Source organism: Arvicanthis niloticus, chromosome 1 (assembly GCF_011762505.2).
Source record: "Arvicanthis niloticus isolate mArvNil1 chromosome 1, mArvNil1.pat.X, whole genome shotgun sequence".
Lineage (NCBI taxonomy): Eukaryota > Metazoa > Chordata > Mammalia > Rodentia > Muridae > Arvicanthis > Arvicanthis niloticus.
The window spans coordinates 123,908,832-123,931,655 of NC_047658.1; the positions used below are offsets into that span (position 1 = coordinate 123,908,832).

The 22,824-nt window shown below is 45.2% G+C and overlaps 1 protein-coding gene across 1 annotated transcript; it reads right to left on the reverse strand.

The window, feature by feature from the left end:
* Positions 1-385: 385 nt before the first annotated feature.
* Positions 386-22,273, reverse strand: Psat1 (phosphoserine aminotransferase 1). Its single transcript, XM_034519945.2, has 9 exons — positions 21,911-22,273; positions 17,565-17,625; positions 16,144-16,213; positions 15,007-15,212; positions 13,877-14,049; positions 10,461-10,630; positions 5,396-5,524; positions 2,227-2,364; positions 386-1,432 (listed from the first exon to the last, which is right to left on the reverse strand). The coding sequence occupies exons 1-9, from the start codon at positions 21,968-21,970 to the stop codon at positions 1,327-1,329; spliced, it is 1,113 nt and encodes a 370-aa protein (XP_034375836.1). The 5' UTR covers positions 21,971-22,273; the 3' UTR covers positions 386-1,326.
* Positions 22,274-22,824: the final 551 nt, after the last annotated feature.

Here is a 22,824-nt window from a genome sequence, read left to right on the forward strand (position 1 = left end):
GCGATGCCAGGTGTTATTTCAATTCTTCACAAATGAGCGGGTGGAACCTGACCAGGGGAACCAACTGATCACCGTCTTCTCCTTGTGCAATCAAATGAAACAAGATGAGCTCAAAGCTGCTCTGCTGCCTTTTTTTCTGGGCGAACAGGGACAGAGTTCACAAAACTGTATCCTGGCAGCTATACTGGAAGAGACTCTGCTGACTGTGTTTGTTCCAAAGTAAAAGGCAAGCAACCACACTGAGTTGCACAAGAACTAAGCCTGACACCTTTGTCTGGACTACATTACCCTATCACAGGCTGATTGTAAACCCTGGGCTTCCCCCATCGGAATGTTTAAAAGCAGCACTCGACTAAAAAAGCAAGCAGAATAATTCAGACAATGGTTTGGGTGACTTAGGACTTTAATGTTCTTCATACAGTCAACTGAAAATACTAATGACACATCAACAACCAGAAAAGACCTGGAATGTATAGTGTTGCACTCGCTGTTCAAACTACAAAAACAGCCATATAATCACAGTTTGGGGGTTGGAGTGTGGGGGGGGGGGGGGGTGCGTAGCTGAGTTTTGTTTAACGGCCGAACCGAAAAAATCAAAGAACCAACCATTTCTTCTACTCGTGGCAAGAAAAGTGAATCTCGGAACTTTAGATCCTTCTCATGACGAAGCTTTAAAAGGCAGTAGGTGGGGGGGAGGGTGCAGGTGTCCATAACATGACAGTCATGTACAAAGTCATGGGTTGAACAAACTCTAAAAGCCTCTACAGAACTGTTTCATTAGAAATGTAAAGGCATAGATAGAAACTGTATGGTGTTTTAAAAAATACCCACTACATAAACACAGCCTATCACACCACTCTCTGTAAGGGACTAGCAGTGTACAGATCCAAAATGCTCAGGAGTTGCTGTTGACTTTAACCAACAGCTGCAGAACCCAGCAAACACACAATTGTCAATCCAACACATAGGGCCTCTCAACCTCCTTGTGATACGCTCCTAATAATAACCAGTTGGAACCAGCAGGGAAAAGTCCAAGGCAAGTCCTTCCATCCACCTAGAGAAAGGAGCAGCAAAGATGACAGGCTGAATTCATTAGAAAAGCAAAGCTTTCAAAATGCTTCCAAGTCACATAAGAATGAAGGTGGCCGTTAGCTGGCAGTTTCCTCAGCCCTGCAGAACCCCGTTGTTTAGTCGTTATTCTCTGAAAAAGGAATCTGTAATAAGCACGTATTTGGAAAAATCCATGTCTGTTAAGTTTCTGTAGTCAATCCCAAGTTACTCTAAATGCTGAATGTTGCACACAGGCAAGAGTGTGGCTGGTCCTGTTCAGAGCTGATGCATCTCCAAGAAATTCTTCATGAAGGCAGCCAACTTCTCAACATCTTCAGTTGTGACAGCATTATACAGAGAGGCACGGATGCCTCCCACTGACCTAGAACAACAGAGACCAGACCAGTAAGATCAAGAAAATCGGGAGAAGGCAAATCAGTGTTGAAGCCCTCACCTACCAGACATAAGGCTCCAGCTTTGAACCTCAACAACACAGAAAAATGTGAAATGTAAAAGGCATCTGCTTTAGCACAACACAACCTTCACCGGCTACCCCTCCTGAGATTTGCAGCTCTGAGCCCAGATGCTCAGGCTCCCACCTGAAAACATTCCCAGCAGGTAGCATGAAGCTTCCAAGTCATTAGGAAATCCCTTGTGCCATGAAGGTCATCCACCATGCTCCCACTGAATCACCTCAAACTAGTTATGTTTTTAGAGTAGTTGTTGGCTTGTTATTTGTCCAAATTAATGGGTTTCACGGTGGCATTTCCAGAGATGCATACATAAGCTGGACTTTGATCACACCCAGAAGTAGTCACCTTTGATAAAGAAGAAACTAAATGAGGGGCTAGAGAAAAATCCAGGTGAAGAGGTCTGGGGCCATGCCTATGCAAACAGTTCTAACCAAACAGACAAAACCCTGTGCTGCTGCAGGTCTCCTGTTCAGGGTATCTGATGTTCAACTGAGCCCAGTGATGGTCAGTTAACACCAGAGTGGAGCAGGCAGCCCTACCAGAGACACTTTCAGTGCTGATGGAACCCCATGCAAGAGGCACTGCAACCCAGCCAGAAGTGGGCTTCTTCCCCGGCAAGTCTGTAACTGCTACCCCAGGCTGTGTAAGGTCCTGGATTTGCTTCTTTCTGCCTCTGACAGGCCTGGAGACAAGGCGTGCTTACCTGTGCCCCTTCAAGGAGATCATGTTGAGTTCTACTGCCTTATCAAGAAATCGCTTTTCCAAAGCCTCGTCTCCTTTGGCATTGCCGATGCGAAATGGAATATTCATCCTGCTCCTATTCTGGCGCTCCACTGGACACCTGAAAAGCATGTTTATTATCCCAGCTCTGTTTCTAAGAGGTATAATGTCATAAACAAACGTATAGGTTCTTAAACAGTATCGAGGGATGGGGCTGGCCTTCAGCTGACAGAGTGCTTAACGTGTACAGGATTCTGGTGGTGCACACCTGGTAACCCGGCACTCAGGAAGTGGAGGCATGAGGATCATCGTTCAGGGTCATCCATAGCCACATGGTGATTTCAAGGCCAGCTGGGGCTAAGTGAGAGAGACCTTGTCTCAAAAATAAACAAAGGGATGAATAAAAAGAAGGAAAGGAAACGAAAGCAAACAAACTCTTCCCCAGAACGTTATGACTTACCCATGGGGAAAACCCTCATGCATGCAGCGGTAGGCAAGCATTCTGTCAGACTCAGTCCCTTCACTTGAATATTAGAAGCAGCATTGTCTGCTTCACGCTATGTGTGACAACTGAGGGAATCATTTACATAGCTACGGGCACACGTCAGCCACACAGCACAAGCTTCTTTTCTTTCTACAAGGCTGCAGACAAGCTGGTTGAAAACTAAGTATGTAGATCATGCCTGCTAATTACCCACCCTGCCAGGAAAGGAGAAATACTGTGTGAGAAAACACTAAACAATCATGCCATAAAAGCTCAAAACTGAAGACTGAATCACAAGCACATTACAAGTCACCCACAACCCCATGCCCCTCATACAAGACTAAGAAGGGAAACAGTCGTTCTCCTCCCAGGGAAAGATGGTAGAGGGAATCAGACCTCAAGGCGAGGAGGATGGTTAGCTGGAGAGGAGTACGAAGTTCCCAAAAGGCAACCTTGTTGAGCAGTGTTGAAGTGGGGAACATGTGGAAGTAGGGGGCGGAGCACAGAGGAGGAAGAGGGAACAGGAGGACTGTGTGGAGGAGGAGGAGTCAGCCAGGCTCTGGCTCAGTTAGCATGGTGGGCTCCTGGCAGGGATGTCTGGAGGCACATGGCCCTGGTCCATGGAGAGCCTGCAGACACTCTTCTGGCATTTGACTGGATCCCTAAATGATGAGGGGTAGTGAGTTTGCACAGCAGTAGATCTATGTTTTAGAAAAATAGCTATGGGGTCTGGGGAGATGGCTGGGTCAGCCAACTGCTTGCTGTGCAATCATGAAGACTTGAATTCAGAAACCAGGAACCCACGGAAAGCCAGCATGGTGGTACACCTCTGCAATCCCAGCCAGTGGCTAGAGAGCCACTGTAAGCCAAGCGCTCACACAGACAGGGGCATAGTATGGGAAAGGGGATAGTGGCATGTTTTATTGGCCTAGTTATCCAAGAATGCACCCACACCCTTCACCTGCACAAACTCAGCATGTCTTGGCTAAAATGTAGGATTGCGGCATCAGTCTTTTCTATTCCATGTGGCCCATAAAATACTCAAAGCAAGTGAGTGCAAGTTACTATCTGGCAGACTATTACAATAAACAAAACCTCAAAGAATCATGACCATTAAAATTAGAGGTTCTGGTTTGCTCACTGAATATAAATGTTTATGTATATTCCTAGAGTTGAATATATAAACACAACATATCACATGATATATGACCAACATACATGTGTGCCCACCTGAGGGCTAAGGAAGCTCAAATGCCATTATTACCCATGATGCTTCTAAGTCCCAGGCACTACTCTAGGTGCATCCCATCTGCCATTATGTCCAAAAGCTCGGTGTGGCATGTTGGATAGTGGACACATGTCCATCGCTCTCATCAGCTAGAACTCATGAATCTGACCTATTTGGAAAACTTGTCTTTTGCAGACAAAATGATGACAATGATCTTCATGAAGCTACCATGAAAGGTGGGCGTGTCAGCCCATGTCTAATAATCCCCGTCCTTGGGAAAGGAAGGCAGGACAAATCCAAGGCCAGTCTCAGGGATATAGAAAGTTCAAGGCCAGCCTGGGATACACAGCGGAAACCAATCTCAAGACAACAAAATCATCCCAAAGCACTGGGGGACACGTAAGTCGAATGGCTTATCTTCACGAAACAGAAAACAAGAAAGAAAAAGGCTACTAAAGACAGAGACCCAAGAGGAGCCAGGAGCAAGCTGGGAGAGATTCTTCCCAAGAGTGTCTAGAGGGAACCAAACCAAGAATATTTTGATCTTGAACTCTGGGCTTCTGACGTGGAGAAATTCTGTTGTTTTGAGCTGCCAAGTTTATGGATGCTTTACTACAGCAGCCCCAGGAAACACCTACAAGATCTATGTATTGCCTAGACCTCACAAATGCAGCCAGTGATCGACACATGATCACCCATCCCTGTCAAAGTATTTAGCTAGACCAAAGTCGACCCTGCCATAGCCAATCTCATTCAGACTACAGGTGAGCATGGGGACACCTGTCCTAGAAGAAAGGAGGCAGTGAACTCTGTTACAAGGGCAAGGTTCAGTGGGCAAGACTGTTCATACTGTGTGAGAATCTGAATTCAAATTCTCAGAGCCCACATAATGCCTGATTGGGGGGCAAGAACCCATCTGTAATCCCAGCGCTTGTAAGGTAAGATGGGAAGGGAATCCCAGGAAGCTCACAGCCTGGCAAATGTCACTAGGAAAAACCAAGAGACCCTGTTTCAAAGATGGAAAGGGAGGGCTGACAAGAAGGTTGACTTCTGACCTATACAAGCAAAGTGTCTGTGTGTGCCTGTGCACAAGCCCACACAGGGAGGAAGATATCAGGGGCAGGGATTTACACAACATGAGGGATCAATCAACAGGCAACCTTAGGCAAAGCTGATAGCTTCCTGTGACAGTTTTCCAGTGTCACAAGGGAGGAAGGAGTAGAGAGAGGTCCTATCCCAGACATCAATGCACACTTCCCCAGGTCAGAGTATTTGGGGACATGACCCAAAAGACTGGGATTTCCCAGCGTGGGGTATAAGAGCAAGAAATCTCCACCCCCAGCTCAAGAGGCATGGGACCATCACTCACCAGGACGACAGTGTTCTGGGGAAAGGTAAGTTTTGAGAGAGTTTCATTAGAGATACAATGCATTGACTTACACATAAAATCCTTGAGAATTATCAATGATCTCATAAATCATTTGGGATTTGATGGAGCTGAGCTTCTCCATGGCTGTGGCCCCGCCATTGTTCTTGATCCATTCCAGGACCATGCCCATGACGTAGATGCTAAAGCAGGGATGAAACGTGACACCATTAAGTTGTGCTCTGCAAAAGCCAAAAGGGCATGTAAATTGGCTTTGGGAGTCACACTGACACTTTTAGCATCGTTACAAATGGATAAAAGCAGACCACTTGAAGAGCAAGCAACAGTTAACTAAGCCACTGCTGCTGAAGCTCACGTGGTGCTCTAAAGAACAGCAAAATTACAGTTATGAAGTAGCAAGTAATATAACTTTATGGTTGAGAGTCAGCACAACATGAGGGACTGAATTAAAGCCTGGTATCATTAGGAAGGAGTCCAGACAAACCACACAGGACTGGTCACCATGAAATATAAGCCTTGTCTTCACCTCTGAGGGCAGTCATCCCTACCTGTGGTGGACACCTGGTAGTTGACCTATCCTGTTCTTCTCAGCTCCACCCCCACATCCAACATGCAGATTCAGCTGCAAGATTTGCTCCCCTGGTCATAAGAGGTGGGCATGAGACTTAACTACACCAATCAGCAACTTCCCTGGGATCTTTTAAGTTGGGAGTGGGAAAAGTCAGACCTGGACTAGCACATCCCAGGTAGAAGATGAACCCCACCAGTCTCATTTCTACCTAAACAAAGAAGCCAACATCCTGGCTAGAGAATCAAGGATCAGAAATGGGGAGCAACCTACCTGTAATGTAAACTCAGTGAGTGGGAGAGTGACGCAGAAGGATGGTTCAGCCTGGACTACATAGAGTTCAAGGCCAACCTGAGCTACATAACAAGACTATTCTCAAAATGAACCAAAAAAAAAAAAAAAAAAAAAAGAACTGGAGAATAGATGGTGTAGATTTGTGTGACTGGTTCTGAGGCCCAGCCACACACAACACAGGTCCATCTCTTTCTGAGCCAAGAGTTAAGACTTCTTATCTCCCACAAAACCCATGCTTGGCACAGGGCCTGGCAAGAGCAGCCTACACAAATGGTAGTTGTAGGTACCCACACTAGGCTGAAATTAAATGGAATTTGAGAATGGCAGGTAGTTTGTCAAAAGTCTCTGACTACCTTTAAAAAGATTCCACATACCCCTCACGGACATCCCAAGGAACAGAAGCAGGTCTCCCGTCCTCCTTGAGCTGGGGCTCTGAAGGTGTCAGCTCCCAGCTCCACTCTCTCTAGAGTGTAGCTGTGTCCAGGTGTAGGATAAAGGTGGTCTATGAAGCTGCCGGTGGTGAAGGGGATGCCTCAGCCAGGCTGCTTCCCGTTCACTAACATGCTACAGTAGACCACGGTAGAAGATTTGTGTTTCTGGTTCTAATCTGCCCAGCCACAACAAAGCACTAACCCTGTCTAACTTGTGTTCAGACCTCTTATCTTCCACAAACCCCATGCTTAGCACAGGGCCTGGGGAAAGCAGCCAAATCTCTGCAGAGTTCTGACAGCCACAGGGCTATCCCTCAGAAACCTCTGACATGGACAGATTGGTCATTCACTGTCTCAACTACGTGGGCCAAGAATGGAGGAGTTTTTTCCCAGAATGCAACAGCAGACACACAGGAACTTTACAAGAAGAACAAAGTGCTCCTTCCACCCCAGTATCTATAGCTCACCTATGAGCCACAGAAACATCCCCTACCAGAGCCAAGTAGAATCATGACTAACACTTTGAGGAAACCATGGTCTCTTTTACCTGATGATTTGTTATTTCTATGTTTCAAAACTTTAGATTCTCTAAGAAAATCCAAACCAAGGCAAGGGCCTGTCTTAGCCAGACCTCAAGAACAATACTGGAGCCTGTGTTCAGGCTTGCTGCCCATACACTGTCGCTGCCTTCTTAGGATCTGAGCGGGCCAAAGCAGCAGCAGAAAAGCCAACACACACTTCTACAGACTGCCTGCGGCCAGGCCCCTTAGCAGCAGCTGGAGCTGAAGGAAGCAGGGTGTTCAGAAACTAGAAAGACAGTCCTGGGGAGAGGAAGCTCCTGCCTGCTTTCCCACCCGGCTCCTGGCTAAGCACTGCTGTAGGGACCCCGTGAATGCTTACCACAAAATCTTTCGGGTTTCTGCTTTATCGCTAACTCAAGCCTCTGTCCTCTGAAGCCAAAACTCTTGAAACCATCGGAGCCCTACAGTGCTATGTTGGACTCACAACTTGGGCCCAATTCTTTCCACCACTGGTGCACACTTTTAACTGACTGATGCCTCTATTTCCAAACAGGCTACCTACAAACACACCGAATAGGCGCTTACCACCTAAGCCTAAGCCTACCTGAAATGCCCTCTGCAATAGCATCCAGCCATGAAAAGGACGGTGGAAAGGGGCAGGCAATTAACCTAACACAGCAGAATGCCCACAGTATACTGTTGGGCTGAAAAGGGGAGTCGCATAAGCCTAAGCTGCGTGGTTCATAGTTCACTGACACAATTAAATATATGATGGTATACAGCTGACCTCTTCAAACTCCTGAATTTGACAACCATGGGTTCAGCCAACCTTGTACGGAAAAAAAATTTTCAAAATCGGCGTCTAAAATAAATGCAAACGCCGGGCAGTGGTGGTGCATGCCTTTAATCCTAGCACTTGGAAGGCAGAGGCAGGCGGATTTCTGAGTTCGAGGCCAGCCTGGTCTACAGAGTGAGTTCTAGGACAGCCAGAGATACACAGAGAAACCCTGTCTCGAAAAACATAAATAAATAAATAAATAAATAAATAAATAAATAAATAAATAGATTGAATGCAAACAAATATTTTCCTTGTCTTTACTGCTTTCCTGGTACAGTATATAAATTATTTAGGGTGTGTATATTATATTAGGTATTATAATCTCAAGATGACTTAAAGCATGGAGGAGGATGCATACCTGTATACTATGCCATTTTAAAGCAATCTAATCACCTAAGAATTTTGGACTCCTTGGGGGTCCTGGAAAGTTCCCTGGTAACTTGGAAACTTTGGCTAAGAGTGGGTTATATATATATTTAAAAACAATATGAACTATACCCTGCGAGTCAGAGTTTAGAAAAGGTCACCAGAAGTCTCCAGGCTATAGATGAGCTTCTGGGATAGGATCCAGGTCTCAAAACTTTCAGGAGCTTGTGAAAGCCTTCCCACAGCTGGCCCTGAGGTCAACTCCCCTACACCTGAGGGTTCCAGCTTCTCCCCTCCTCCAGAGAGCACCTCCTGCATTTGCTAAATAGTCAAACATGACCTTGAACTCCCAGTTCTTCTGTCTACTAAGCCCTGGGGATACAGGCACATGTCATTGTGTCTATATTTTCACCAACTGAAATAAGACAATTGAATAAAAGACATTTTTTCCTCACATTGGAGATAAAGACAATCTATGCTTAACATCTCAATATGCATAAGAAGTGTTTTTATGAAGTTTGAAGGGTTGTTTAATATCTTCTCCGCCCTCTAAAAGGGTTGAATATGTTCTTCCAATGGTTTATTTTAAAAAGAAAGTCATCAGAGTCCTTTATTCTAGCCCAGTTCCTGCATAAGGCTACTGACCAACAATTCATGGCCCAGTTTATCCAGAAGATTCAAACAGTTTCCAGAGCCCACAATCTTTGGACTCTGACCAAAAAAAGAAAACAAAGAACATCATCCAGACATGCTTATATACTTATCTGCCTACATGTGGAGTTGAGAGGGTTGAGGGTACCTCCCCAGCCCTGAATACGCTGTCATCTCCATGTGAAGATAGCTCTTGGTGAGCCATGTTCTATCCTTGAATGTTAAAGCACTGTAGTGAACTTTGAGTACTTAAGTCACATAGAAGTAACACTGTCTTATCAACAAAGATAAGAACCAGGCAAGGGCCGAGGGGATGACCACCAGGCCCTTCCTTTCAGCTGTTCTGTATCTGTTCAGTTTCAGTCTATGTATTTACCACCCTGGCTTGCTCTGAGACACCCCACAAGGAAGTGTAACATTAACAAACCACATGGAAACACGCCCATCACATCTCTTTAAAACTCTCAGAAAAGGTGCCCCAGGGTGTGTACACTGCTCACCCTGGCTCTTCAGTTGACCTTGGACACATTTACAGGACAGTCTTCATTCCATCTGGTCCTACCTTCTCACATTATCTAGTTTTGGAGACAAGAGTTTCACTAGGTAGCACAGTCTCAATCTTCCTAACTCCGTCCCCTAGTCCTGGGATTGTAGGTGAGCACAGTCACATGGGTCTCACCCTTCTCTCTTCTAAAGCCTCCCCATGGAAGACTACAAAGCAAGGATGTGGCCCCACTTTCTAACATCCTGCCCACACAGCCTGGTACCTCAACTGCTCTTCCAGGAATCCAACTGGTGGTCCCCAATGGTACCTTTACCACCCTTGTCTTCAGCTTTTGCCTCTTGACTAATGTCTACCGGTATTCCCCCACTGCCTAGAACCCCAAAGGTAAACAGGGTAGCATAGAAGTGAACCCCATCCCACCCCTTGGACAACATTCATCTTACAAAAACACCTTCAAAGTCCAAGAGTAAGGAATAACCAGGAAAGTTAACACTCTACTCAAAGGAAGGGAGTCGGGGGGAGACAGGAGACTGTTCTGTATCAGGTGGGTGACACAGAAACACGGGGAAAACATCCAATCGGATTCAACTCCAAACTCTTCCCCTTCTTGTGTGTGGGGAATCAATCATTTTCTACAGCAAGGAAGGAACTCTAGCACATTTTCTCTAGCCTGACCCTCGTCTTTCTGGAAAGCAACCCCGTTTGTCTGAGACACAGGCCTGGCACTTTATCTACAGAGACCTTGTGTGTTAATGGTCAACAGTCGGCGCCCAGATTATCTAGATCAAGCAAAAACCAAGATTGTCATCTTTACCAAAAAGGACAAGACAAACTGACCAAACAGTGCCTAGAGGAGAGTGTCTGGGGCTCTTGGGTCACTGGCTAATGAAGCATGCTCTACTTTACCTCGGCTTGGATGGAAGACTACAGAGCCCCAGAGTTACCTGAAACACGGAGGTGTGTTATACAAAGAGTTGTTCCCAGCCTGCACTTTGTAGTCAAGGACTGATGGGCACTCTCTGAGGGAGGACCCCAGCAGGTCATCACGGACAATCACCACCGTCACCCCAGCAGAGCCAACGTTCTTCTGAGCACCAGCGAAAATCACACCAAACTGTAAAAAAAGAAATAAGCAAACATTGGCTATTTCAGCAGCATTTGTAGTCATCCCTAAGCCATGCGTGCCAAGATCTAGCTCTCCCCTCAACAGCTGTTTCAGTGAAGCAACCCATTTCTAGCTAGGAGCGTTCCATACTATAGAAATCTCTATCCAGAAAAGCAAGTCAGCACTTCTGAGACCCAAGGCCTGGCCTTTGCCCGGAGACCTTCCACACCCAGGACTGTGAAGGCCTGCTTGACATACTCATGCTCTCGCAATCCTTGTTCTGCTTCCAAACCAGTCTTTAGATCAGGCCCTCTCAGAGCTGGAGAGATGGCTTGGCGGTTAAGAGCACTTGTTGCTCTTACAGAGGATCTGGGTTTGTTTCCCAGCACCTCACGGTTACTCACAAACATCTGTAATTCTAGTTCCAGGGGTTCTATCACCCTCTTCTGACCTCTGAGGATTCAAAGAGCACACATGGCACCTGTATAGACATACACTAATATACATCTAATAAGAAATAAGTATGTTCTTTCTTCTCTTCCTCACTTCCCCCCCCCCCATTCATAAAAAAACCCTCTTCTCTGGGGGGGGGGAAGGAAATATTAGTAAATCTAAAATAAAATTTTTCAACTACATAATATAGGCCTTCTGGTCCTGGCTTAGTGGTACACAACTATAATCTCAACTCTTGGGAAATTCAAGTAGAAGGATCTGGAGTTCAAGGTCACCTTTGGCTTGCTTCACAGTGAGTTCAAAGCTAGCCTGGTATATAACACTCTCTGGCTTGAGGTATAATTCAGTAATAAAACATGCTTATCATGCATAAAGCCTGGGCTTCATGCACAACATTGAAAAATAATATAATAAAAATAAAGCCTCTGAATCTTTGGTAACCAAAATATCATTTAATCTAAAAAATTATTTTGTATAACTATTAATGTTTTCATAATGTGAAATAAAAATGTTATATATTTTCATTAAATGTTGAAAGGGTTAAAATATAAATTTTTAAAAATTTAAATCAATGGGCTGCAGGATGGTTCAGTGGTTTAGAGCACTTACTGCTTCTTCTCAGAGGACCTGGGTTCAGTTCCCAGGACTCACACTATGCCGCTCTTCTGACCACTGCCAACATCAAACACGTATCTGGTACACACACATGCATGCAGAACAAGCATCCTTACATGTAAAATAAAATTCATCAATCTAAAAAACATTAGGTCAAAATTAATCAACAGGAACTTCCATTTAGAGAGACTCAGAAGTTGTTTTGAAGGGGACTGCTGAAAACAGTGCGAGACACCTTCTAAAGGGGAATGACTAACAGTTCCTGAGGACATTCTGTTGTGTAAGATAACAGACCTGTTTCTTTATCCCCCATGAAATCCTCAGGAAACCAAGTAAGGTGTATGGTTTACAAGTGACACGGTTTGGAGTAGCCAAACACATGCAATCCCAGCACAAAAGGAGACAGGAGGATTTCAGGATCAAGGCCAGGCTGGGCTGAGCTATATAGTGAGATCCTTCTTTAGAAACATAGAATATGGCTACAAACCAACTGTTACAAACATATATAATGGAATATTAGTCTAAAGCTGAATTTCAGATATATGCCACAACATAAACCGTGAAGGCACTGGTGAATTTAAGCCAAGCACTGAAGGACACATATCATGATCCCGTTTATGGGATGTCCCTTGAATACAAACTCATGAAGCTGGAGACTGGTTGGCAAAGGCTGGGGTGTGAAATTTTAATGGGACAAAGTTTCGGTACAAAATCTGAACGTTCTTGGAGTTGGACAGAGGTGAAGGCTGCAGAGCAATGGTAATCACTGAGCTGCATGGCTAAAAGTAGTCAAAATGGAGCAGTGAGGTGGTCCAGAAGTAAAGAACCTGCCAACCACACACATGGCAAGTGTGCATCCAAATACACACTATAACAACAGGTAAATAATATATACATATAAATACGTAAACAGTCTCACTGTACATCTTTGGCTAGCCTGGAACTCAAAATATAAACCAGGCTACCCAATAAACATAGAGAGCCACCTGCCTCTGCTTCTTGAATGCTGAGATTAAAGGTTTATGCCACCACACGTAGAGTTAATTTTTATTGTTGTTTTGAAACAGGTTTTCTCACAGTCTTGGCTGTCCTGGAACTCACTCTGCACACCAGGCCAGCCTTGAACTCAGAGATCTGCCTACCTCAGCCTCCCCAGCTCTAGGATTAAAGGGATGCACCACCACTTAAATAGTTGACTTAAATTGTTTTTGACTTAAATATTTTTTTAAACTATGACTATAACAATACATTTTGTTTTAAGCATAATTTACCACATTAAAAGGGGGAATATAGCTAGGTATTGTGGCCCACCGTAGGCAGAGGATCTCTGAGTTCAAAGCCAACATGGTCTACACAGGACATAGGAGTTCTAGGACAGCGAAGGATAGGGTTATACAGAGACCCTGGCTCAAAACTAGCAAATCAGGGGTGGAGAGAGTGGCAGAACTGTTACAGATCCTTTTAGAAGTGTCTAGGCCAGGCAGTGGTGGCACACGCCTTTAATCCCAGCACTTGGGAGGCAGAGGCAGGCAGATTTCTGAGTTTGAGGCCAGCCTGGTCTACAGAATAAGTTCCAGGATAGCCAGGGCTACACAGAGAAATCCTGTCTTGAAAAAACCAAAAACCAAAAACCAAAAAAAAAAAAAAAAATTGTCTAGCAGGATTTCTGACCTTTATTCGGAAACACTGCCACCACTACCACCAACAACAACATCTACACCACCACAAAGGCGGAGTATGGAGATGGCTCAGCTGGTAACCAGAATGCCACACCTGGAACCACATGAAGGTAAACAAAAAGAACCAACTCCATGAAGTTACCCTCTGACTCTACACATGCATCTCTCTCTTGTTCAAGTTCACACAGGGGTAAACTCCAGAGCTTGGTAACCTGACTTCTAAATGAGCATGCCACTCGTAGTATGCTGGCCATCAAGTTTTCAAGAGCCACTGCCAAAGGCAGGCAAGTTCCCCAAAGCCTGGCAGGTAGGCCATGAGCAATCAGACTCAGATGTTCAGACAGCTAATGATGAAGGAAGCACTTGTCAGCCTATGTATTGACATCTATCCTGGCTTCAGAGTCTCTGCCAGCCCCAGACTCCCCAAAGTCTTTCCTATGAGTCCACATATCAAAACAGCTCAAAGAAACATTCACTGGTTCCGCCAAACCAACCTTTCATACTCTACCTTGGAAATGTCCACTGGCCTGGATAAGAAGTTTGAAGACATGTCACAGACCAGCACTGCTCCCTTGACGTCAGGTATGAAGTCAAACTCCACCCCATGGACAGTCTCGTTCGCACAGAAGTACACATAAGAGGCGTCCGGGTTGAGGTTCCAGGTGCTTGGGTCTGGAATTTCTGTCAAAGAGGGCAAATTTGAGACTCTGCAGACTTCCTTCCTTTTTCCATATGTAGACGATGTCACCCAGGAGACTGGCTAACTTCCTGAGGGGAAGACTAACTCCAAAGCGCTTGACAAGAACAGGGACCTACCCACTCACTCTTGCCATCACCACTAACAGCTGGGGATGACCTGTCACACTCTTAGCATTGGGCACAAGCATTCAAGTAAAGCACAAAGGGGCCAAGTGTTCTGAAGCGAACATGTAACCCAGCACTTGGAAGGTTAAGGCAAAAAGACTACTCTGAGTTCAAGGCCAGCCTGTGCTACATCAAAACTACCAGGTCAGACACAGAGGTAGAAAAGACCCTGTCTCAAAAGACCAAAGGAACGAGCCAAAACGGATGAAGGTTATCTGAAAGTTGGTCACCAAGCATCCATGTACCCTATTCCTGTTGGTGTCTATCTTTTTCTTAGGACCTCAGTGCTTACCTACTCTGGATGCATATGGTTCCAGCAGAGCCAATCAAATCTATACCCCCAAGGGATAAACTGGGACTCAGGCAGAGTCAGTGACTGCTTCACAGCAGGGCATCTGATAGTATTATTGGGATGCTCTAGCAAGGGCACTGAAACTTAGAATATAACAAGCTCAAGAGCGGCTGCAGCCATCTTCCTAGAAAAGGGACCAACTTCCAGACTACATTCTACTCTGGAGGAGGTAAGGAGCGACTAAGACATGGACAGCATCCCTGGACAGCATCCCTGGGGCCCTTGAGCTCCCCATAAAAAACACCAAACTACTCCTTGGCTTTTAGGTAAGTAAGACTCTCATCATTCTAAAGTAGCCAGTAGACCACCATTGCCACACAATCTAACAGAGATCACTACTGTCAGGAGGAGAGTAGCAACAGAACAGGAAGGGCAATGGCCAGCCACCACCTCCCCTTGCATCTTCAGTTCCCAGAACTTACTGGTGTAACTTCCAAGTTTGGGGTGGACAATGTTCACAGTCCCAAACTTCTTGGCTTCTTCCGCAGCCTTAGCTGACCAAGCTCCGGTCACCACATAGTCCGCACACCTTCCAGGTTTCAGGGCAATCAGATTTAAGGGGACAGCACTGAACTGGCCAGACCCACCTCCTTGTACAAAGATCACCTTGTAGTTGTTGGGAACAGCTCTGGGCATAAAAACAAGTGACCATAAATACTTAAACTAACATGTCAAATATGGAGAACGAGGGCTGCTCCACTAAATGCATACTTTCCATCTTCCTCTCCAGAGGCTGGGGAGGTGGCTCAGTGGTTAAATGCACAGTCTGCTCTTGCAGAGAATGTAGGTTCAGTTTCCAGCACCCACATTCAAGCAGCTGGCAAATGTCTGTAACTCCAGCCCCAGGGTATCCAATGTCCCCTTCTGGCCTCTGTGGGTACACACACATACACAAAGACACACATCCAAAATAAACCTTAATAAGAAAAAGATACAGTAAAGGCTCACTATCACTTTAGCCAATTTAGTCATTTATTTACTGATTTCTTAGACACTGATGATGGTAGAAACCTACAGTGACTTCCCTTTTCCTAGAAACGCCCTGCTTTCTATAGGGAATCCCACTTCTGCTGCACAACCCTCAGAATTCAACTGCAGCCAACCCCAACTCAGGGAGTGAGCAGTGAGCAAAGCTGGCTCTTCGGCCAGATTCCACTGGCCGAGATCTTGGCTCAAATCATGATGATTTTGGCCTCCTGTGGACACTCTAAACAAAGTATGTAGTATAGAAAATAATGTAATAGACACCCAGGTTTGTGGCATGGAGAACTAAACTAATAAGTTAGTCTTTTAAGAAACGGCACAATGTGGGGATGCAGAGCTGGTCACTGGTTGACAGCATTTACTGCTCTTGCAGGGAACCTAGGTTCAATTCCCAGCACCCACACAGTGGCTCACAACAGTCTGTAGTTCCTGTTCCAGGGGATCTAACACCTACTCTGACCTCTACATGCTCCCATGTGATGCACATACTCAGGCATACACACACATAAAATAAAATAAAATAAAATAAAATAAAATAAAATAAAATAATGTTTTATATACTTGTTAAAACTTACAGCAATTCCCTCACAAGATTCTCTGTGTTGCCAATAATCTTAGCGAAATCTGACGACCTGTGACTCATTTCTGTGGAAGAAACAAAAACAAAACAACAACAACAACCAACAACAAAAAGTTCATGTATAATACCAAATAAAAATGGTTGTGAAATTTATGGTGAAATAATCTAAGGAAAGTTCTGAGTTCAGACGGTAGACACATGCTCACTTACTGTGCCAGGAGGTGACTGACTTCAGGCTGATGTTGGAACTGTCACATCTCAGTCCTGCACTCACAGCACAGTGGTTTTTCAGGTACAACACTAACTGAGTCTTAGGTTCTTTCTTATCAGACCCTGCTCTATCTCTTTTCCCAGTCTAGACACAGAGACCAAGCAAGAGTAGTGTCACACCCAGGTCATTCCCTAATCCCAGCATTCAGGAAGCTGAGGATTTAAATTCAAGGCTAACCTGAGCTAATAGCATGATTTTTGTCTAAAGATAAAAGAAGAAGCAAGCATGGTGACTTACTCCTATATCCTTAGTATTCAGAGACTGAGGCAGGAGGATTGCCACTGTCAAAGAGTCTGAGGCCAGCCTAGACTACTATATGAGAGCCTGTCTTAGGAAAAAAAAAGTCAGGTATGATGACACACACCTTTAATCCTAGCACTTGGGAGGCACAGAAGGAGGATCTCTGTGAGGCCAACCTGGTCTACACAGAGGACAGCCTGTGTAGATAGCCTTTATGTAGACATAAAGAGACCCTGTATCAAAAATTTAAAATTAAATTTAAGTATAGCCCCAAACGCCAAACACACATGAACAAAAATTAATACAGAAGACAGTCCCTTCATACAGGGCAGCCCATGAAACTTGCAAGAAAATGATAGATACATACATACATACATACATACATACAGATAGACATGTGTAAATTTTAGAGCTTAGAGGTTCTCTTCCTAAACAACAGCAAAAGTTTAATAAATAAATTATTAATGAGCAAGATCTTCATAGAGGCTTGTGAACTTAACTTACAAATTTTTATTTAAAGTTTAATTAAAAACTTTATAGTGAATGTAAAGCATTATTACATACACTTGGTGGCCCCCTTATGCAAATGTATAGTATCTGCTTATCTCACATCTTGTGCTCAGTAAAAACCAATTATGAACCAGTGAGCCATGTCTAAACTTCTCACTCGCACTTTGGCTTTGTTAATCTTGATTCCAGCAAACATGTGACCCAAGACATTAAAGTAGACCTGTAACTGGTATTAAAGGCCTGTGCCAACTCATACTCATACTCTCATACTGTAGTCTATACTGTACCTTTAACCTACTACTCTGTATGGAAGACCATACAGGGCAAAGCCTGGGCTTGAGGGATTTGTTCCTTTTTAAACTGGGATAGTAACAGAATCCAAAAGTAAACCTTACCAAGCACACTGATGCCAAGTCCTTTGTAGTCTAGTAGCTGTTTCTGTATCTCTAACAATACCTGGGAGAAGAAAAGAAAGATTTCACCATGTTGTGTACAACTTTCCTCTTCACACACACCTGGGGGTGTGGGGGGGGGGGAACAGCTGAGCAGAGGCCTGGGAGGTGTCAGGCTTCTGTTCCTAGCCAAGCCCCTTCCCTCCCTCCCTCCCCAGAGCCTCGAGGGTACAACTTACACAACCTGAGGCTGAAGTTAGGCAACATGACTGAGTCTAACTTTTTCAAAGACACAAATTTACCAATTTCCTAGAAAACGTGCCCCCTAGAAATCTCATTCACCTCTCTCTTAAAAGCTCACTTACTAGCTGGGTGGTGGTGGCTCATGCCTTTAATCCCAGCACTTGGGAGGCAGAGGCAGGCGGATTTCTGAGTTGAGGCCAGCCTGGTCTACTGAGTGAGTTCCAGGACAGCCAGGGCTACACAGAGAAACCCTGTCTCGAAAAACCAAAAAAAAAAAAAGGAGCAGCAGCTCACTTACTAAACATAGAACGTTCTCAGTTCAGAGACCAACAGCAACAAAAGCTATGTCATGTCCAAATCATATACAGGCAGGCCAGTTGGGCATGAGGGGCCACAAAGATTCGGATGGGTGGCAAGGGAAAGAACTTGCTGTGAATTAAAATAAACTCTAGGAGCTGAGGCTATACTACATGAGAACCAATAGTAGTATTGATAAATACAGATAGAGGTAAAGCGGTTGCTTGGCACATAGGAAACACCCGGGTTTCATTTGCAGCAAAGCTGGGAGGAGGTGGAGGAAAGAAAAATGCATTCAACCCAGACTGAAAGAAAGGTTTTCTTTCAGTTGTGGGCTACATCTTGACTTTGCATACAATTATTCCATTCTGATAAAGCAGCCTTTGAAGGGCCATGGAAATTTATTGATGTGACATTAATTGGGAAACCAATCACATAAACATCTCTTATTAAATCAAATAAGCAATATCAATCCCCCTATAATGCAATGGAAACCAGAAGCAAGGGATGTAGCTCAGTAGTATAAAATGTGTTGGGCACACTCGGGGTCCTTGGTTCAATTCACAACACCAAAAGAAAGGAAATCATGAGGAAGAAAAGGAAGAGAGGAATCAGAAGTAAAAGGGGGGAAGGAGGGATAGAAAATAGGATATATGTTCTCCTTATCTAAGGCAGGAAATTTTAAAAAACAGTATTAAAACTACGAGAGCTCAGTTTGCCTAAATAAGAATGTTAATATGTTGAATGTTGATGAGACAAGAAATGGCAGGTAAATAAAAGATATCCATTAATAAAGAAAGGCTCAGGCCAGGTGTGGTGGCACATGCCTTTAATCTCAGCACTTGGGAAGCAGAAGTAAGCAGATATCTGAGTTTGAAGCCACCCTGGTCTAAATAATTAGTAATAGGTCAGCCACAGCTATATAATGAGACCTTATCTCAAACAAAAAGAGACACTATCTAAGAACTGGATGGGGTAGACAGGAGTTCTGTAACCTTAACTAGTGGAAGATTGACAAGGGTCCAAATCCCACCCTGCTGATCTAGCTTTAAAAAAAAAGGAGAGAAAATGAGATATCATTAAATTATATGTTGAAACTGCACTGGCCATATGTGCATGTAATATACATCTATATCAGTATGTACATATTGTGTATATATCAATAAAAAATTGAGTAATTTTTAATGAACACATTCATATTAAAAGAAACCTGCAACAGATTCTTGAACACATACATACATACATACACAAACACACACACACACACACACACACACACACACACCAAAAACTTTCAAGTAAATTTTAGTGAACACATTCATATTAAAAGAAACACCTGAAGCCGGGCAGTGGTGGCGCACGCCTTTAATCCCAGCACTAGGGAGGCAGAGGCAGGCGGATTTCTGAGTTCAAGGCCAGCCTGGTCTACAGAGTGAGTTCCACGCCAGCCTGGGCTATACAGAGAAACCCTGTTTCAAAACAAAAACAAATAAATAAATCTGTAAAAGAAACACCTGCGCTGGGCGGTGGTGGCTCACGCCTTTAATCCCAGCACTAGGGAGGCAGAGGCAGGCGGATTTCTGAGTTCAAGGCCAGCCTGGTCTACAGAGTGAGTTCCACGCCAGCCAGGACTACACAGAGAAACCCTGTCTCGAGGAAAAAAAAAAAAAAAAAAAAAAAAAAAACAAAAACAAAAACAAAAAAACAAACCTGCAAAAGATCTTGGTTTTTGTGTTAAACGGGATTAAACAGGACCTGCCTTGGCAGACAAGAGCTCTCTACCAGATCCCTTCACCAACTACCTGAAACCATCTTTGAACTTTTTAGTCTTTTCATGTACTTTATTATTCACTTATTTGTACATATACCCTCAGAAGCCAGAAGACATCCAATACCCTGGAGCTGGAGTCTTACAAATTTTGGTTGTGAACCAACCAAAGTGGGTGCCGGGAATACAATTTGTGTCCTCCACTCTCAAGTGCTAAGTCATCTCTCCAGCACTGTATTTTTCTAAGTGCATTCCTTTAAATGACAGTCGGAAGAGTCATGGAAGAGATGGCTCAGCTGGGATGAGCACACACTGCTCTTCCAGGAGTCTGGAGTCTGAGCTCCAGAAGCCACATCAGCTGGGTCACAACCATCTAACTCACTTCCTCAGGCACCTGAACCCGTGTACACACACCCACACATGCATACACATAATTTTTTAAAAATAAAAATTTTATAACCAAAACCACTATTTAAAAAAAAGAGAGAGGAGAGAGACTCCTAGCCAGATGCTACAGCCCATCTCTGCAGCCTCACGTACAGCATTTCAAAAAATCATTTTTTCTTTAAGGACGACAGTCAAAAATTTCAAAAGCGTCTCTAATCCTTATAATCCAATTAAATCAAGATTCCTACATTGAAGTTAATCACACATGCCTGTAATTCCTACATGCTGACTAGTTTTATGTCAACTTGACACAAGCTACAGTCATCTGAAAAAAGGGGACCGCAATTGAGAAAATGTCTCAATTAGATCCGGCTGTTAGCAAGCCTGAAGGGCATTTTCTGAATTTGTAATTGATGAAGGAGAGTCTAATTGATTGTGGGTGATCTGGAGTGCTATAAAGGCTGAGAAAGTCACGGAGACCAAGCCAGTAAGCAGCACCCCTCCATGGCCTCTGTGTCAGCTCCTGCCTCCAGGTTCCTCACTACTTTTGATAATGAACTGTTATAGGGAACTGTGAGTGAGATAAACCCTTGCTTCCACAAGTTGCTTTTGGTCCCAGTGTTTCATCACAGCAATAGTAACCCTAAAACACCCTCTCTTGGGAGGTGGAGGCAGGAATAGTTAGTTCAAAACCAGCTTCCGGTACAAAGTAGATTCTGAGCTAGCCTGTACTGAGACATTGCCTTACCCTACCTGGAAAAAAAACAAAAACAAAAACCACAGAGCTCTCCAAAACAGAGAGGAGTGGGGGTGGGGGAGGACTCCAGAAGTTCCCACAGTTCTAGCAAAGAACGTCACAGAAGATGAAGTACATTGACTGCAGAATAAGCCCTGTTCCCAGCTTGTGTGGCAGTCCCTACAAAAGCAAGGCGTCTTTCCCCCTCTCACACTGTGAGATCCTGTTTCTACCCAACAGAGACCGTGGTGTCCCGGGGAGATCGCCAGTGTTCAACAAAAGATAATTGTACAATTCTTGGCCATGCCTGCGCGTTGTGTCAACCAGTTATCAGATAGCAGCCTGGGCAGCTGGTCCATGGGCTCCAGGCCACTAAGAGGCATCTCATTCCGCACAGCTGGGGTGCGGGAGGAACCCGCGCAGGACGGGACGGGACGGCACCCAGATCAAGTGAATGAATGGAACTTGGCCAAACAGACTAAAGTCTTTCAGAGTCTGCGAAGACAAGCAGGTTTCCAGGAGAAAGGCTTGAGGGCTGGGTGGGTTGGGTGGGGGTGAAGACGGAGAAGCTGTCAGTTTTCAATTTCCGAGCTCTGAGGTCTACGTTCCCATCGTGCGGAGCTTAGCCTGCGCTCCCCGGAAGGAGACTTGCTCGCCCCTGGCCCGCCAGCCGACCACCCATTCATTTACACTCCCACGCTCGTCGGTGCGTGCAGGAGCCGCCCAGGCCACACCGCCGGGAGGCCCGGCCTGAGGCTACAGGTAAGCGCCTGCATCTGTGCACAAGAGCGCACTTTGGCCTCAGCAACTATCTCTCCAAGGTGGCATCCCTGCTCACTGACGTCTGTATCTCAACAGCCACATCCCGATGCCCCGCATCCCGATGCCCGCACTCTGATTGAACCCCAGCCATCTTACCGAGTGTGGCAGCTTGGCAGGCCCGGGCCCAAAGTTAATCACTTGCTTAGTGGCGTCCATGGTGCTAAAGCGACAGCGAGGGAAATGGCAGGGGCAGAGACCACGCGAACAGCCCGCGTCTCCGGATGCAAAGGTAGGGCGGGCTTCAGCTTGCAGAGTCGGCGCTCCATTGGTTCGCTTTCTCAGGCCGCTCACTGGTTGGCTCTCACTCAGAAGCTCGCCTCCCCCATTGGCCACGCTCACTATCGGAGCCTGTGATCAATTGCTCCTCCTGGAGTTTAGAATTTCAATCCGCCTTAGCACTCAACGCAAGAGAGCAGGGGATTGCACCAGCCACCAGCTTGGCGAGGTGCCTACACTGCCTTCGCACACGTTTGGGCGCAGAATCCCCTGCCCTGGCCTCTAAACAACTTCTAGGTGGCGCCCAAACCCGTTGCTCCTGGCCCGCCCCCAGCTGGGCTGGGCTCTGCTGCATTTGTTCCAGAACCAGTCCCCCATTAGTTCACCAGACTTTCCTAAGACCCTTACAGACACTCCGATATAGAGACAGGACACCCAAAGATGGATGTGCAGGGTGAAAAAAGGGCTGAAGAGTGAGGTCATAGGATTGTGACCCGGTGCACCTGATAAAGCACTCAGGAGGATGAGACAGGAGGATAGCTACTTGGAGGCCAGCCAAGGGCCACACAGAGGGACCCTGTCTCAAAAAATAACATAAGAAGCTTTTGTATTTGCACCTGGGCTCTAACTCACTGCACCACGAAAGGACAGAGGTGGCTAAGAACTTTGGGGCGGCCCACCCCACCCCTACAGCCACCCTCATCCTGGACAGCCTCTTTCAAGTTGCTGAGTCTCAGTTCTGTCGTTATCTCTTTCATGAACTGAGGAGCAGAAACCTGAATTTTGGCTCTTCT

Excerpts from the sequence above, each read along its gene's own strand:
- Psat1 (XM_034519945.2), bottom strand. The coding sequence starts at position 21,970 with ATGGACGCCACTAAGCAAGTGATTAACTTTGGGCCCGGGCCTGCCAAG. Across the intron at positions 17,626-21,910 it reads CTGCCAAGCTGCCACACTCG|GTATTGTTAGAGATACAGAA; the intron begins GTAAGATGGCTG and ends TTCTTCTCCCAG. Across the intron at positions 15,213-16,143 it reads AATCTTGTGAGGGAATTGCT|AGCTGTTCCCAACAACTACA; the intron begins GTAAGTTTTAAC and ends TTTTATGCCCAG.